We start from the raw sequence: 16,290 nt of genomic DNA on the forward strand, positions 1-16,290 counted from the left end.
ATAACTGTTCATGTCCTACAATAAAAGGGGAGTTACTGGATGTCCCCAAATAAAATGCATGAGTATCAAGTTGTCTTGCTGAAACAGGCCAATGTGAAACTGAAAACGACTATTGCCTTGAACACAGCTGTGTTCCTTGAATCTGTACCAGAGCACCAAGAGGCCCTACAACATGCCTGTCTCCTAACTATTGAGCAGGTTGACTCCAGCAGGGAAGACGACACTCCAATAGAAGATCCAGACTCAGAACTGTTCACAGATTGGAGCAGTTTTGTGAGGAGAATGGAAATCTAGGTATGCAGCAGTAACTCAAACAGAGCTAATCGAAGCTAACCCATTACCTGTTAACACCTCTGCACACAAAGCTGAGCTCATCACTCTGCAGCAAACCCTAGAATTCTCTGAAGGTAAGAAGGTCAACTGGACTGACTCTAATTACATTTGGAGTAGTACATGCCTATGGACCTATCGGGAAAGAAAGAGGGCTTCTTTCAGCACAAGTTTCTCCTGTCAAGTATGGAGACATCATTAAACAATGAAACAAAAAATTGTTCAGTTACCAATCAAAGTGGCTATTATGCATTGTAAAGTTCATCAGTTTGGAAACACATCACCTAATGTTGGGAACCGACTAGCAGATGAAAATGCTAGAGAGATGGCACAGAAAAGCATCCTAGTGGTTACTCCATTAAAATGTGTGAAACTTTCAAATGTAACCCTGGAGTGCCATGCCCAAGATGAAAAGCTAGCTAAAACTTTAGAAGCCCTGAATTCTGAGGGATGAGGAAGGGAACAAGTGGCTGTATGGTGCTTGGTTGCTGGCTAGGGTTAAACCACGATAGTGTGTTATAAACTACTATGGAATTTTTCCAGAAGCTAAAATATAAACTCTTTCATTACATAAGCTGAGATGAAGTTATGATACCACAGCTGCAGGGTATTTGGAAGGAAAGCTTGATCAGACTGAAGACCAGGATTCCTGTGAAGAAGAGTTAAAATTAATTACATTTCCTTCTGTCATACTGCACACAACAGAGCATTAATTGTTGAGGAATACATTCACAGGTAGCTCAGTGTGCAGCTGCAGTATAAGTAGGCCATGAAATGCTGATGCTTTGCACAACAAAGGCCTTCAGGACCAGACACTCAGAGACAGCAGGAGCAAAGGACCTACACATTTTTGGACCGTAAGGATATATAAGTCCAGTGTTTCCTTTGTTTGGGGTCCTCTCTCATTGCAGGCACTCAGCTCAAGCTATGATTTTGTTACTTACTTATTGCACTGAGATTAAATAACTTCAAAGATCAGGATGTCTGATACTCTGCTATGGGAAACCTGGACTCGAGCTGGTAAGGAAACCTGGTCTGACTGTGTGAGTATGGGGTACGTAGCTGTGAAGAGGCCTCGTTCCCAGTTCAGGCGGTGGGAGTGTGACTGCCAGAGCGGCTTCTCGATGGTTGGACTGGGAAGTTTCCTTAACTTAATACTGCCTGTTATAACAAAGGATATTTAGTCCTTTGAGAAGACAACAGCAAGATGTTGGCCTTCTCATGAAGAACATTTGTTCCCCTTTTGTTATGACTATCGGTGCTGCCATTTATCAATGAATAGTCATGATATTTCTAGCCACATAAATATGCCTTTAATCTTCCCCCTATTCCTCTGAAAATGTTGTAGTATCTCTTTTTATAAATTTGGGGGGAAAAAATTGAGCAGAATATTCACAAATGAGAATTCAACTTTGAATTCCGAGACTGCAATATGCAAGTTTCTAAAAAGTGACATCAAATTGCAGTTCAAAAACTGAAGAACAAAAAGCTAAAACAAAACTGAAAGTCAAGTTCAAGTACTATTCTAGAGTGAAATTCACACTACTTGGGAAAAATTCTAATATCAGACTTTAACTGGAGGATCTGAGAAAGAATGTGGAACAATGGAGTGTTACGCAATGTTACAGACTTATAGTATAAGACTCCTTTGAGACAGTCCTGGGATAAATCTTCTAAGATGTCTTAATATATATCACACCTGTCTCAGTAGATCCATTTAGAATTTGGATATATATTCTTACACAGTGCCTTCCACAGACTGCCCTCTAATCACTTTCTGTGTTGTAACCCCTGCTGTAAGCACTGCTGCAGCACGCTGGCAGTGCCACAGAAACACAGATACTGGCCTAGACCAAAGGTCCTAGTAGTTCAGTGCTTTGTCTCCATCAGGGCCATAAGCAGACACTAATAAAAAACCAAGATGACAGGTAAATATCCTTTCAATGCCCTCTCAGGCATCAAGAACTTGCAGCAGAGACCTTCAGATTTCAAAGCCTTTTGCGTTTTATTCTTTTGTGAACTCACTGAATAGCCTCTGCAGCCACATAAACTTCCAGTAAGAAATGACTTCTACCTGTCAGTTTCTTAGTGAAACACCACCAGATTACCACAGTGATATATTCAGCCATAAATAAAGAAGAGCTACTATTATACTCAAGAAATTATTTAGACAAAACCAACTACGCAAATCAAGCCTCTTTCCATGCACTTCCTATTGAGCTGCTATCTGAATCCACTAAGTGCCTGACTAATGCCTGTAAAGTCTCCTCAATTCAGATGCTGCAAGTGCTCCTAAATCTCACTCCAGGGAGCTGCATAAGAAAAGGAAGGGAAACGCTGGATAGCTGCCAGGACATTGAGTCAAAAGTGGATGGGTCCTGATTTGATATCCCAGTACAAAATGCAGTTTCTGTATTTTGCCCTTAAGAAACAAAAGCTCATTGCTAGAAGCCCAAACCCAACTGAGATCTTAAAGCTGGCCAATGCAGGTGGGAACACACCTGTAGTTCCCACTGGGTCTGAAGGAAATTCTATACTTCACTAAGGTGCAACGCACACTCTCCTTCCTGACAAGCTTGGTAAAACATTCCCTTGATTGGTTAAGATGGGACTGCTGAGCTGTTTCAGGGAGAAGAAAAAATTCAGAAAGAGAGCAAAAAATAATCCATGTATCTTGCTTTTTTGGTAAGAATTCAAGTTATGAGACTATTCTGTGATTCCAGAGCCCAACAACCTTCCCCTGTACCTTTTCAAAAGGAGAACTAACACTTGCTCAGGCTTCTGGGAGGTTGTAAGTATATACCATCCAAAGCAAATTATTGGCTCTGAAACAGGGTGGGAGAAGACCATGCACTGTAGCCCTTGTGTATGAACTCTAGGACTAATAAGTACTGAAAAAATACCACCATGTTGCCTCCCAGTTAGCTTTTGCAGGCTTCCTTGATGCTAAAGCAGTAGCTTTCTGAAATTGCCTTTTAAAGCACTTGGCATTTTATACAGAACCTGGTATTCACTTCTGACAGTGAGAGATTCCACCTCGGGATCAGATCTCTTTTTCTTTGTTTACTCTAGACCTAGACTCCGTTATTGTGGGAGACAAAATTACATATGTCTCCCTTGCATAAGAATCATGTTTACATTCCATTTTTGTCTATTTTTAAATAATATGAATAATGGATGTGACAATTTCAAAGCATAATTCAGAAACTGGGGAAGTCTCTCTAGCTCATGCAATGCAACAAAAACATTTGAGTATCCGTGTTTAATGAATATTAAGCAAAGCTTGACAAAATATCAATATATCTAGAGCAGGAAAAGTTTATTCTTATAACACTGAGTGTATTAAAATTTTGATTTCAGTGACATAAATATCAGTGGAGTAATTTCCTATTAGTGTAAACAGCCTTTTAGGTTTCTGCTGCCATATCTGCGATCTGAAAGCAGTCATATAGCTTTATCATGTAAGTATGAAAAGGTCCTGCGCAATATATGGATTCTTCTCTCTCACAGAAAATGTACTACAGCTAATCCAAAATACACTGTTAGCTAGATTTATCATGCTTACATCACTGTTCAGAAAGTGGATTACTGATTTACCTAATTTTAAATATGAGCTACAGTTGTATGGACAAAGACACTGAGTTGTATGCAACAAAAACACTTTTAGGGATCCTTTCTTCATGTGAACTATGTGTGCAGTACACTTCTGACAGTAGACTGAAAAATGCCAATATGAGATCGGCACACTGGTCAACAGGCAAAGCCTGGACACAACCAATACAGGGGTTTTACTTTTCTGTTTTTAAACACAACTCCGGGGTTTAACAGTTAAGCAGGGAAGGAAAAACATAAACAGCAAGGTGGCACATGTGTGAGCAAGAAAGAACAAAGCTAAATGGTTAAAATAAATCTAATGCACCTTTCTTCATTTGAAATATTCAGAAAGGGAGAAAAATTGTCTAGAAGCATTAAGTCAATATTAGCTAAGTTTTATTACTCCACCTGTGTGGGGCTAGGTCTTTTCACTTCACGCTCTTAAGTCAAAGAACTTGTACAAAGTTTTAGGCAGAGTTAAACTAACAGACTTATAAGACAAATCTTAATTGTAATTTTACACAATGAACATGTAGTTGTGCAATCATTAAGGTAGTGTTTAACAGCACACTTACCACCACGGTCCTGAGCGGCTAGGTTTTGTTCTCTTCTTAGAGTAACATCCAACTGGTACATTCCAGGGTCCCCAGAGGGAAAATCGGCACTATTCATTCCAACCAAATTTGTTCTCTGGGTTGTGGGGGGAAATAAAAACACAATAGCTAATGTTACTAAGAGTTTCATGTAAGGTATTACCATCCTACTGAACTAATATGAGGTCGTATTCCATTCCCCCACCTCAGAGCTAATACCCAACACCAAGGAATTCCTGAGATTCCTTTTTCTTTAACAAAAACAGATGAACAACCACCCAAAAATTAATTGTTTGACAGCTTGATAGTTAAATATATTATTTTTAAAACGTGGTTGAAAAAGTAGTTCTTTGATATAAGGGAGTTAAAACTAAGGTCTTTAAGGTCCCTTTCAACCCAAACCATTTGATGATTCTATGAGTCTCCACTTTTAATTATATCCACATACAGTCCTGGCCCACTAAAGCAAAATAAATAAGAAAAAACAAAGCCAGACCTTACAGTATGATTTGGATTAATCATTACCAGTACCCTCAAATGCTGTGTTTATCCAATAGTGATAATCTATGCATAAAACAAATATATATGAATTAAGATTTTGCTAGCTACAGCAGCGTTTTGGGTTTTTTCCATAGGGTTTTGGGGGAAGCTGTGAGGGGGAAATAATCATATAGATATTAAATGTAGCTGTAGCTCTGCATGGCAGGACAATGACTCTTAGATTAGTTATTTGTATAAAATATATCATAAAGAAACCCCTAACCAAACCAATAAAGGAAATAAGAATGCAAGGAACTCTCTGGACCTCCAGGCTGCATGAACAATAATCACATTTCTGTCCCAAATGACCAAGAGAGAAACTGTATTTCTTACTATACATAAGCTTTTGCAAAATAGTTTTTAAGACACCTCTCTGTAGGTAGAATCTAATTACAGTGTTGTAGTAGTTTTAGTTAGGCCTTTTGGTAGGCCTCAGTTTAGAAGGCCCTAGTTTAGCAGTCTTACATAGATTAGGAGAGACAGGTGTCACCTGACTTAAGCAACCAAAGAAATATTTCATACGAGATGACACAACCTGAGATATAAATACAGTAGAGTAAGAGGTGTTCTCTCAGTTTCCATCATGGCTGAGGTAGAGGCAAGACATGCAGCTGCTGTCTTGCTGAGGTGGGTCTTGGCTGCTGCCCACTGCTACTTCTCATTTTGTTTGAGTTCAGGGAAATAAACATTTTATTGTTATTCCTCTCTGTTTCTTGCTGGGTGTCTTTTGGGGTGCTTTATGGATCTTGAGTGATGGTATCTGTTTTCAGTGGGCAGTAGAGGGTTGTTGTTATATTTAACTTTTGTAGGTGTGTGTGTGTGTTATATTGTAGTTTTATTTTAATTTTCTCTTTTCTGTATAAATATACATAACGAGTTTAAGTTTAAATCTTGGAGGTGGGTTTTTCCCTCTCTTTTCTCTGCAGGGTAGGGGGAGTGAGACAGATTCTGTATTGGACAGTTGGCATTTTGCCAGCTCAACCCAAGACAAGTGTGTGCTTAGAACATCACATTTAATTTTAAGACTAGAACAACTATATTGAATATACATTCACAGTATGTACAGAAGCTTTATCTGTTACACTGAACACCATACTTACATATGCTCATGCTAGGGGGAAAATCTTTTTAAAGCAGTGCTATTAATATTTTATTATGTGATTATGGGTCCTCTGCAAGGAAAAAAAAACACTAGCATGATAGAAACATCTCAGAGACCACATGTGTACCAAGTGCTATACCATTTCAACAAGAAACAAGTTTTGTCTTCTTTCTTCCTAATAAACCCAATGAAGCAAAAGCACAAAGAAAGGCACAAAATAAAGGCACTTCAACATATGGCTTATTCTCATTATTCCAGTCATAACTATGAGCCCTAAAATACTAACCTTTTGCTGCCACACATACAATGCTGGCCAAATTGCATGCTGATATGCTCCCCAGTTCCACAGCAATGAAATTTTTTCACCACTATCGCATTTCCAAAAAAATAGTTAGATGAGTGTTGATTTGGTTGGGGGTGTTGTTCTTGAAATCTAGCAACATTTATCTCCTCATTTTGTCCTTGTAAAGTAACTGCTGAGGCATGCCTGAAAATATCAAAAGACTTGCAAGACTCTTGCAGAAGGCAGCCACCACCTTCTTTTAAATAACTAACTCTTCACTCACCATTTCATTTTTTCTCTGTTTTGTTTAGTCCACTGTCTGCTGGATACCAGACTGACAACAGTGACCTCATTCCTGCAGTGCTTATTATCTAGTCCAGTCAGAAATAAGGAAAAAACTATATAATGGCCCCAGCCTCATTTATGGCCACAGCATTCATCACGATATTGTGAAACAAAGAAATATGTTCTGGAGTAACCACAAAAAGCAAAACTTTCCTTCCCCTTTCTTGCCCTTCTACAAGATTTTGCAGTCACAAAAAGAACATCATGGCTCCCAACACATATATTCTTCCTTGCCAAGCTCCCTTCTCTCTTTCCCTCTGAGGTAGAATGCAAGCTCTACATTAAAATTTCTTGGTTTGAACAGTGCCATATTGCTTCCTTTTTTCTTTCTCACCTCTTTTTCAACATTTTTCCTTCTTTTTCTCTTGTTACAGAGCTCCACTTTATTTTTAATATTTTTATTAATCAGTTTTTCAGCTGCTCAAGGAGGCTAGAAACACCTAAGTGAGCAATGTAACAAGCCTCCAGGATGTAAACAGTTAAACAATAAGCAAATAGATATTAACAATCTGTAAGCATATGGAAAGTCAAACCAGTATGTCTGCATCCCAATAGTACCATTTGAAGTATCATTCTATTAAAACTGAAGGCTGCCATAATAAATACAGCTGTCAATAAATCATTTTTTCAATCATCTTTTTTAATTAATGATTCCAAAAATTAAAATAGAAACAAAAAACCACTTTTGTGTGGCCTGTAGTAATGAACTAAAGTTAGAAATATTTAGAGCAACTTGGGAGCATGCATGAAAGCCTACAATTGCCCTAGCCATGGAACCCTTTCAAAACAAGATTTTCTGAACTTCTGCATTCAGAATAATTCTAACAGTGTCAAGAAAAAAGCTCTCTATACTTAGAGGGGGTGCCGAGGGGGGGGAGGGAGGGAGGAGGAAAGGGGAAGGAGGGAGGAGGGAAGGGGGTGGACAACCCATAAAAGCCCCACTAAAACACAAACCCCTCACAGTTAGAAGTCTATAGCCTCAAGGCTGCTTCTTACTGACTGCTTACAGGATGAACCCAAATCTGACAAAGAAAGGGTACTTTCATTTTTTGTGTCTAAAATGTATAGAAGGTGTTGAAATTACTTTTAATAAATCTTTAACAAAAATGTTGAGATTCCAGACAAAGACCAGAAAGGCAATAACCATATTTTCATCTAGGGGAAGATAGTGCCTGAATTAAATCCTTTGAATTAATTCTTAGGTGTGGCCTGTTAGTATTGTACTTCAGAATACTTTTTTTCACTTTAAATGTGACTAAATTCTTGGACCATAAAATTACCCATAAAATCAAAATTAGTCATTTTTTAAGGGACATTTATTCTTTGGCACAAACACTGAAACCCTGTATTTCAATACAGAGTTTAAAAAACACTGGTCATCTTGAAAACAGGTCATGTACAAAAGTCAGGACAAAGGAACTGACGACCATACTTGTCCTCAGTCTCATTCTGCTGTTTACTAGATAAGAAACCCACCTGGGTTGTTCTCCTATCAAACAAGAACAGCAGGACCTGCTTTCACTTTCTGTAGGACATTTGAGAGAAGTTCTTCAATACCTAGCACTTAAATGAATCTGCAGCTGCAACTCCCTTCTGACTTGTGGCATAGCAAGTGATGCTCAAACATGCCCAGAAAATGCAACATTTTGTTGAGCCAAACTGAATGCAGAGCTCGCACTGGTCATGCTTTTGATGGCTCCTACAAACAGCAGTCCTCCTTTAAGAGTCTGTTTTTCAAGAACTATATCCATATTAAACGAACTAAACTGAGATCTCAAAGAAGACTATTTCCAAACAGCCAGAAAGCTGAAAGAAAATAATTTTACAGTTTCCAAATCAGCCCAACAACCATTATTGAGCTGGGTTATTTATTTAACAGCTGTAAGTCAGCTGAACTCTTTTATATTACAGTACACAAGGCAAGCCCATAGTGGACACAGGATGCTCAAAACTACCAAAACCAACAGAATGGGTAACTTCTAACTAAAAAACATCCAGCACTGTTAAGTGGTTCTCAGATCAAAGACAGCATTACTGCATGTGTAATAAAGTACATGTAAAGTTGCTAGTCTAACAATGTAAAATAACAGGTTTGCTCACTTTACAGAAGCTCTAGGGTTTAGATATTTACTGAGACATCTGCCAGTCTGGAGATATGTGAAATCAAAGGGAGCTGAAGAGAAACGTGCCTTGGTACTGGCCTTGTGCCACTGTCACATTAGAGGACACAAAAAAGCCAATGCAGTGTCTGTCCCTCAAAAAAAAGTAGTTTTCGGATGCCTGTGACTAGTATTCATTAGTTTCTGATAGCCAAACTGACACAAAACCCAAACAAGGTCAAAAAGACAATTAAACGTTTTGATCTTTCTTTATTAAATTCCAGTTCTGTGGCATGTAAAGAAAAAATATTTTCTATTTAAACCAAAACTGTTCTAGAGCAGCTGGAAGCTCTGACTACAGCTACAACATGAAGCTGTTGATTACTAAATCCTTTGTGATTCAGTGACATGAAAAGTTGGACAAGTACTTCCACTTCCATTGTTCGCATCGTGACAGACACTTCAATAGGTTTTCCAAATTTAGAAGTTAAATGACTAAGTGAACAAACTACTTTTTTGTAATTGAAATAAAAGTCAAGCTTGTAAGAGGCCTATCAGCTAGCTGATAGGTTGATACTTGTGAGTAGCTTCATACCAGTAAAGAAAGGAAAAAGTTCACACACTATTTGAGCGCCCAGTGAAGAGTTCGTTTGACAGAACCCAGTTCCACCTTAGCATGCAAGAAAAATGATGCCTGTTTGAAACTGATAGGATGGCTAAAATCATCACCATTCTTATATCATAACACTTTCCACAGTTCATGTAAAACACACTATAAAACAAGAAGATAGTGAATCTGATTCTGGTCACTGTGCATTGCTAAAATCAAGGGTAAATCTGTTGAAATCTATCAGACTTGCAATTTATGGCTGAAAGGTGAGAATCAGTAACAACATTTGTGCTGTCTTCTTACAAAGCACATCACAAAATTTCAGGCTAACTCTTTAATTTCTTCCAGACTGATGCCCTGAAGATTACCACTATTTTTGCTGCTGGAAACTATCACCATTTTATATAATGATGAATACCAACATTCTCCTTCAAAGCTCTTAATAGTTCTAAAAATTAATCAGCTAAACCAACCAAAGAAATCAATGGCTTTGCTGCTCTCCTACAATTTGTATACCATACATCAGCATGACACTCTGCCAGGAATTCAAGGGATATAAGAGATCTAAGGAACTCTCTGCTGCAGAAAACTATTACAACTTCAGAAGAACAGATTCTAAAATGTTCTAATTTGTGCAATGCCAAAACTGAAAATATTTAGCAGTTTAAAAAAAAAACCAAAACCAAAACAGAACTACACCTCTGCACTTCAAAGTATATTTTGTAAATGCATATGAATAAGACTGAAGTGATATTCTTATCTGAGTCATTTAGGCACTAGCTCTATTGATTTGGAGCTCCATTTCAATATTCTGCCACTGATAAGATAAGCAATGAAGCAATTATATTTTTCCAGCATACAACAAAGGCATCAGCAACAATGTTTCCTTTGGTAGATAAAGCTATATAAAGAATGTCAAGTGTCAAGGCTGCATCAACCATCATATGCTGGGGTCTTTTTCAGGAAGTGGGATAGTAAAAGAAACCAGCATTCCTTTCCATAGTTACACACAACAGATGAAATTAGAACAAAGTTCCCTGCAAGTTAAAAAAAGCAGAACATCAATAGTCACAGGTTCACAGCAGAGTATGAAATATTACCAACTTTCAGATTTTTTTAAAAATATAACAATTTTTTAAATTTAAAAATTAAAGATTAAAAAAAATTTGAAGTGATATAACCATGTCTTTAAAATCACATAAGCATAACTTTCCACTCCAGTTACTATGTGTCTTACACTGATTTCTTCAGGTCACTTGTCAAAGCTTTATGCTTTGAAAACACCTGCTTACAAGAATTCAGAAACTGAATATCCAAATGGCTATCAAAGCCTTGCCAGAGCAACTAATGGGAATGACTGCTTCAAAAGTCACAACAATGAAGTCAAGTGACAAGGAATTTTTAATTGCTCAAAGTACTTACCTAATTTAAGAGTTACGGTGAGCATGCCCTAAACAACACTTTTTTACTAGTGTTCTGGTTGATGGCAAGTCAGAGAAAACTGAGGAACTTCAGAGTAAAAACAGCTATACAGCTCACTTCACCTCATTCATTCCACTCTCCTTACTCCCTAAATAAAAAAGCAGATGTATGATGTGAATTCATTTGAACAGCAATGTAAAAGAACATTCTGGGATTTTAAATATTATTGGAAATGTGCAGAAATTATTAGCACCATTTTATATGCACTAATAATATGCTTTGTGATTAAACATGTATGGCTTCAGATGAAACTGCCTACTTTACTGAAGCTTGTCATAAAACAGCTGTTCCCCATAGAAAAGATATGAATATGTATAACAAATGTGAAAAGTCTCAACTGTTGTGAAGATTTTGAATCAGATAAAACATACTGATGTAAAAGTCAGATTTTATGTACACGATGGCATTATCACATAATGGCAGCAGTGCATATCTGCTTCTCTGCAATGTCTCCATACAAAAACTATAAATTCAATGTTATTTCTGCAGAATAAATATATTTTATTGTTAGCATTAGTCACATACATACAGATACATACTTTTACATATGTCATAATGCTCTGTATATGACCATCTACAAATTGTCAGGAAATACACTCTGGCTAAACCAGACTTATCAGTGCTTTAAAAAGTCATCCTATTTCCAAAGTTTTTGGCTATTGCTGAAAGCACTTAAAAACCAAATGGCAAGACTGATCACTTACATCCACAGGATAACCAGAATATTTTTGGTGACAACTGTACTGACTCTTGCTCTTTGATTTTACTTGAAAACAATGAAAAGCAAGTGCTCATTTTCAGTATCAAACTCATTACTGTCAGCTTGCTACATTTCTTTCTGAAAATGTAATGAACAGATGCAGAAATAATAATTGAATATGCAAACATGTTAACATTTTGAAATTTTTTAGTATTCAGAAGTATACTTCAATTCCATTTTTCATTTGAAGCACTAACCTTGTCCAGCAGCAAAAGAAAGTAAACAAATACAGATACTGGCAAAGAAACCATCAAGTTCTTCCTCCTTCCTTCTGCCTCCATACCCTGAGACCAAAAAAAATCAGGTTGCAGACATTTATTCATCAAAATCTACTATAGAATTTTACTTCCATAGCATCGTTACAGAGCTTAACACAGTACAGCAAACAGAAAATAGGAACAAATAGTCCCTTCTTTAGATTACAAATCTATTGTTCAAGAAAGCAACTACTGCGTCCTTACCAGTTCTGCTAGATGGCTGTCCTCGCCTCTCCACCTTTTTCCCATGTTACTATCCTCCCTTGCTGGATCACCTCTATGTTCTCCTCTGTGAAAAGCAACAGCTGCAATCATGACAAACCTTTCTAGGGTTATTAGTGTTTCTGACAAACACAATGTTTCACCTACAAAAATCAAATTGCTAGCACAGGGATTTGGAATGCAAGCTTTTTAATGACTGAAGGAGATATTTGTTTTAAATATAGGTAACCATGGATAATTATTTATTGCATTTCCACACTCTTATTCCTCTTTTTGTCCTTAAGAGTATATTACCTTGACCACTTTCTAAGTGGTTATGTAACAGGTTTTTTTAAATATACATGTTATTGCTTTGTTTCCCTTTGTCTAGTTCTGCTTTGATAAATTCTAAGTTTTTAATCACTAGTGATGAGCAATTCTTCTGTAGGATGCAAAGTTTAGAAATACTATTTCAACTATTGGGTTACAAATTTGCAAGCAGAATTTCATCAAGATCGTAAGTGCAGACCTATCTGTATCAGTCTATTCTTTCTGAAATAACCCATTTTGCTGTCATACCAGTACAACTACTGCTTTTAGTTAAACATGGTTTTGCTAAGATCATCGGTTTGACACGTCAGATTATATTCTCTGAAAAAAGTGATTTGTTACAACCACTTTCCCCTACCTGTGGCGATGACATGAGGTAGTACAGAATAACCCGTTTGTCCTAGCCATGCTGCCTCCTAGCTACTGCAACAAATAAAATCTGTCCTGTCAGAACCAGGATAATGCCATAGTTACACACTAAAAATGAAAGCTAATGCTGAAATGTGAGACTATTAGTCCCATGACAGAAGATTGCACCTCTTCACTAAGATGAGCATTTTCACAGTCTCAAGGATGGATTGGCCCAGGCCTTTCAAGAACTTCATGGAGGCCCCAGTGATGATGACTGCTGTCAGCGTTCTCATTCTGTGGCCATGAGAAGTTGGGGATAACAGAAACTACAAGATCCAGGTGGATACAAACATTGTGAGATGAGAAAAAGTTGTCATCACCTTGGTACTTCTGTAGGTTTGTCATTCCTTAACCCAATTCTGATATATACAGACAGTTTGCAGGAGGGAAATCAGCTACGAAGTAGGATACTGTTTGCTAGTGAAAGGTACCAGTGTTGCTCTTGGGTTGGAGAACAGGAGGTCCAGTCCTCTAATGGTAAAACACATGGCTGCCTAGAGTGTACTAAATGTAGAAAACCACACCTGTCATTCAAAGACTTGACAAACAATTCAGATGTTAGCTCCATCACTGAATAAGATGAAAAAAAGGAATCTGCTTGAGAAAGGTCCTGAAATCCTGTGAAAAGTGGGGTTGGACCATACTCATTCTTTCAGGAATCCATCTGAATCTCAAACTGATTCATCAGATATCTGAGGCAGAAAAACATCTTTGCAAAGAGAACAGACAAACCTGACCCAAGAGTGTAATACTAATTTCCGAAGCAGAAATGAACCCATTATAAGTAGCTTGATGCAAGCTCTCTTCTAGTCCTCTAACAGTTTTTTAGCGAAACACAATCTACAAGCACTTTATTTCTTGAAAAGTGTGGACAGCCCACAGCTTTAGGGAAAACAGTTTCTTAATGAATATACAAGCAAGGCTGCGTTGCCATTCCCCTCTAACAAGTACTAAAGATGTTTTAATACTCTCTAGTTGGACAGCATGGCCTGTTACCATAGCTTTGTCATCCAGAGACAAACAAGGAAAACTGAGTTATCAGATGGTTTAGCCCTTGCACTTTTTATGGAGGCAGTTCATAGTTCAAGACTCTGCCTTCAAAAAGATGATTCCCTTCTCAATCTGTAAAGAGATATGGTGGTGGACCTGGCAGTGCTAGGTTTGCAGTTGGACTTGATGACCTTAAAATGTCTTTTCCAATCTAAATCATTATTTGATTCCTTGATTCTAAGGCATTCTGACCACTCAGCTCACAGGAACCAGCATGAAGGTAACAGATGAACATGTCCTTCCGTTCAGTGTCTTTTGCTCATACTACCAACACTTTGCCAACTTTGTGAACCACATACATATTATGAGATAATTCATTCTCCCTGTAAGAGCATATGAACATTACAGGGCTCCATCTTACAACTACAGTAGCACAGTCCCTGCCAAGCCACCACTAACACCAGAGGGAGCTGGGGACAATGCTGGTCCAGGAGAAACTGAAATGACAAAAACCACATCCCAAATGCCTGCCATAAATTCAGCTGGACTATTGACCAGTGAGTCTGCTGAAGTCTTTTATCCCAGGCCTCTGCTGCAGGAAGAGAACCTGCTGTCCCACCACAGGCATGTTGGTGTTCCATCAGATAGAAATCAACATCTGCTATTGCTGTCACAGCCTCACAGTGAATCTCATAATGAGAGGCACAATGCAAATCTCACAAGATAAAATAGAAAATAAAGAAATAACCAAATAACTGGCTCTTAACTACTGATTTTTAAGGACAGGTGAGGTCAGAAACTTGGAGAAATTAAATGCTCTGGCTCAAGTTTCACTTGGAGAAGGAATCTCTTTACCCTGGGAGTTTCTCTTTCTCCTAAAACATCAATGCCATATGTGGTAGTTCCAGGTTTGCCTCGTGCGTATTGCTGACTAGGAAGCTGTGCACTACAAATGGACAGGCAAATGCCCAAACATGGCAGAGTAAGGAGAACAACTGATCTTCCTCCACATGCAGACATCTTGCTAGAAATCCATTGGATATTCACAGAAAATTAGAGATGTCTCAACTGCAAGCAGGCTACCAGAGGAGATGCCTTCTTTGCATTACTACAGATATACTTTACTGGCTCTACCTATATGTCCATTCTCTATATGTGTTAATCTCCTCAAAGAGGACTGTTAAACAGAACAGGAATTACTTTGAAACCTAGGGAAATTTCACCAAAGAGGCTGAAATTTTTTGCAGCATCTGTAATGCTCCAACCCTGGAGCTGTGGGCTCACAGGCTCTGCTGAGAGTTTTACTTTAATATTTATATACATATTGTTCTTTAATACCTTAAGAAAGTGTTGAGAGAATAAGCTATGGACCTGTTCCCTGGGAGTTCCTTTATTAATTTAGGGGAGAAAATAAGGGAACTTGACAAAGGTTCAACAAGCTAGACAAAATGTGCTGATGCCTAAGAATTTAAATGTATTTTGGTAGATTTAAAAACACATAAGTTCTTCTAAACTGCTCAAATCCTAAGTGCACATATTAACTGTCTTTCTCACAAGTTTGGGTGCTATTCTCAGGCTCAGCGAAGGCCACATGTTTGTGAGAGGCCACCTGCAGATAACAGAAGACAAAACCTCAGAAGAGGGCCTAACTGCCTCCCCCCGCCATGGAAAGGGGGCAGTTCGGCAGGCCCCTATGGGTGGGCTGATGGGAAAATGAGAATAGTGATTGGACATTAATATCAGGTATAAAATATGTAAGCTTCCTAGTCAGGGGTCAGACCTTTTGGGTTTGAATCTTAGAAGCTTCTAATAAAGGTAACCTTACTCCATTATATATATATATATATATTACTCCATTTACCTGTTTCCAAAGTGTCTTTGTTCACAGGGGTACAGGCAACAGAGGCATCAGTGCCCCCATGTCTAGGTTTAGCCCAACCTCTCCTGCCAAGCCAGAGCTGCCCTCCTCCCTCCCTCCCAAAGTCTTCCCAGCAAAAGAAAAAAAAAAAAGAAAGCAAGAAACTCAAAGGAAAGCGAATTGAATTAAAACAGAAATTATATTTTCTAACATCCACAACCACGTATGCAATTAGTACACACCATTTGGGGGCCCCCCAGGGGAAAAGGGAAGAGGGAACGGGTAACAAGGAATAAGGAAGGACAAAAACAAGTTAAAAAACAAACACAAAACAGACAAATACAGTCAAAACCTTTAGAAAGGAGGGAAAACTGGCCAAGATACAGTCTCACCACTATACTACGAGGAAACCAACTGAAACAAGGGACCGTCTAGGTTCCTCCTGCTCCTCCAAGCTTTGCTGGAAGAAGGAAGACTAAACAACTTCCTATCTCCCCTCCTCCTC

General features: G+C 38.2%; 1 protein-coding gene across 1 annotated transcript in view; it reads right to left on the minus strand.

Moving 5' to 3' along the window:
- MCTP1 (multiple C2 and transmembrane domain containing 1) overlaps positions 1-16,290 on the minus strand; it is a 215,008-nt gene that overhangs the window by 192,311 nt on the left and 6,407 nt on the right. The window contains 4 exon segments of the mRNA XM_071581543.1: positions 4,500-4,614; positions 10,919-11,066; positions 11,936-12,022; positions 12,200-12,284. Coding sequence (XP_071437644.1) covers positions 4,500-4,596 — 97 coding nt within the window. The 5' untranslated portion in view covers positions 4,597-4,614; positions 10,919-11,066; positions 11,936-12,022; positions 12,200-12,284.

Source organism: Pithys albifrons, chromosome Z (assembly GCF_047495875.1).
Source record: "Pithys albifrons albifrons isolate INPA30051 chromosome Z, PitAlb_v1, whole genome shotgun sequence".
Taxonomy (NCBI): Eukaryota; Metazoa; Chordata; class Aves; order Passeriformes; family Thamnophilidae; genus Pithys; species Pithys albifrons.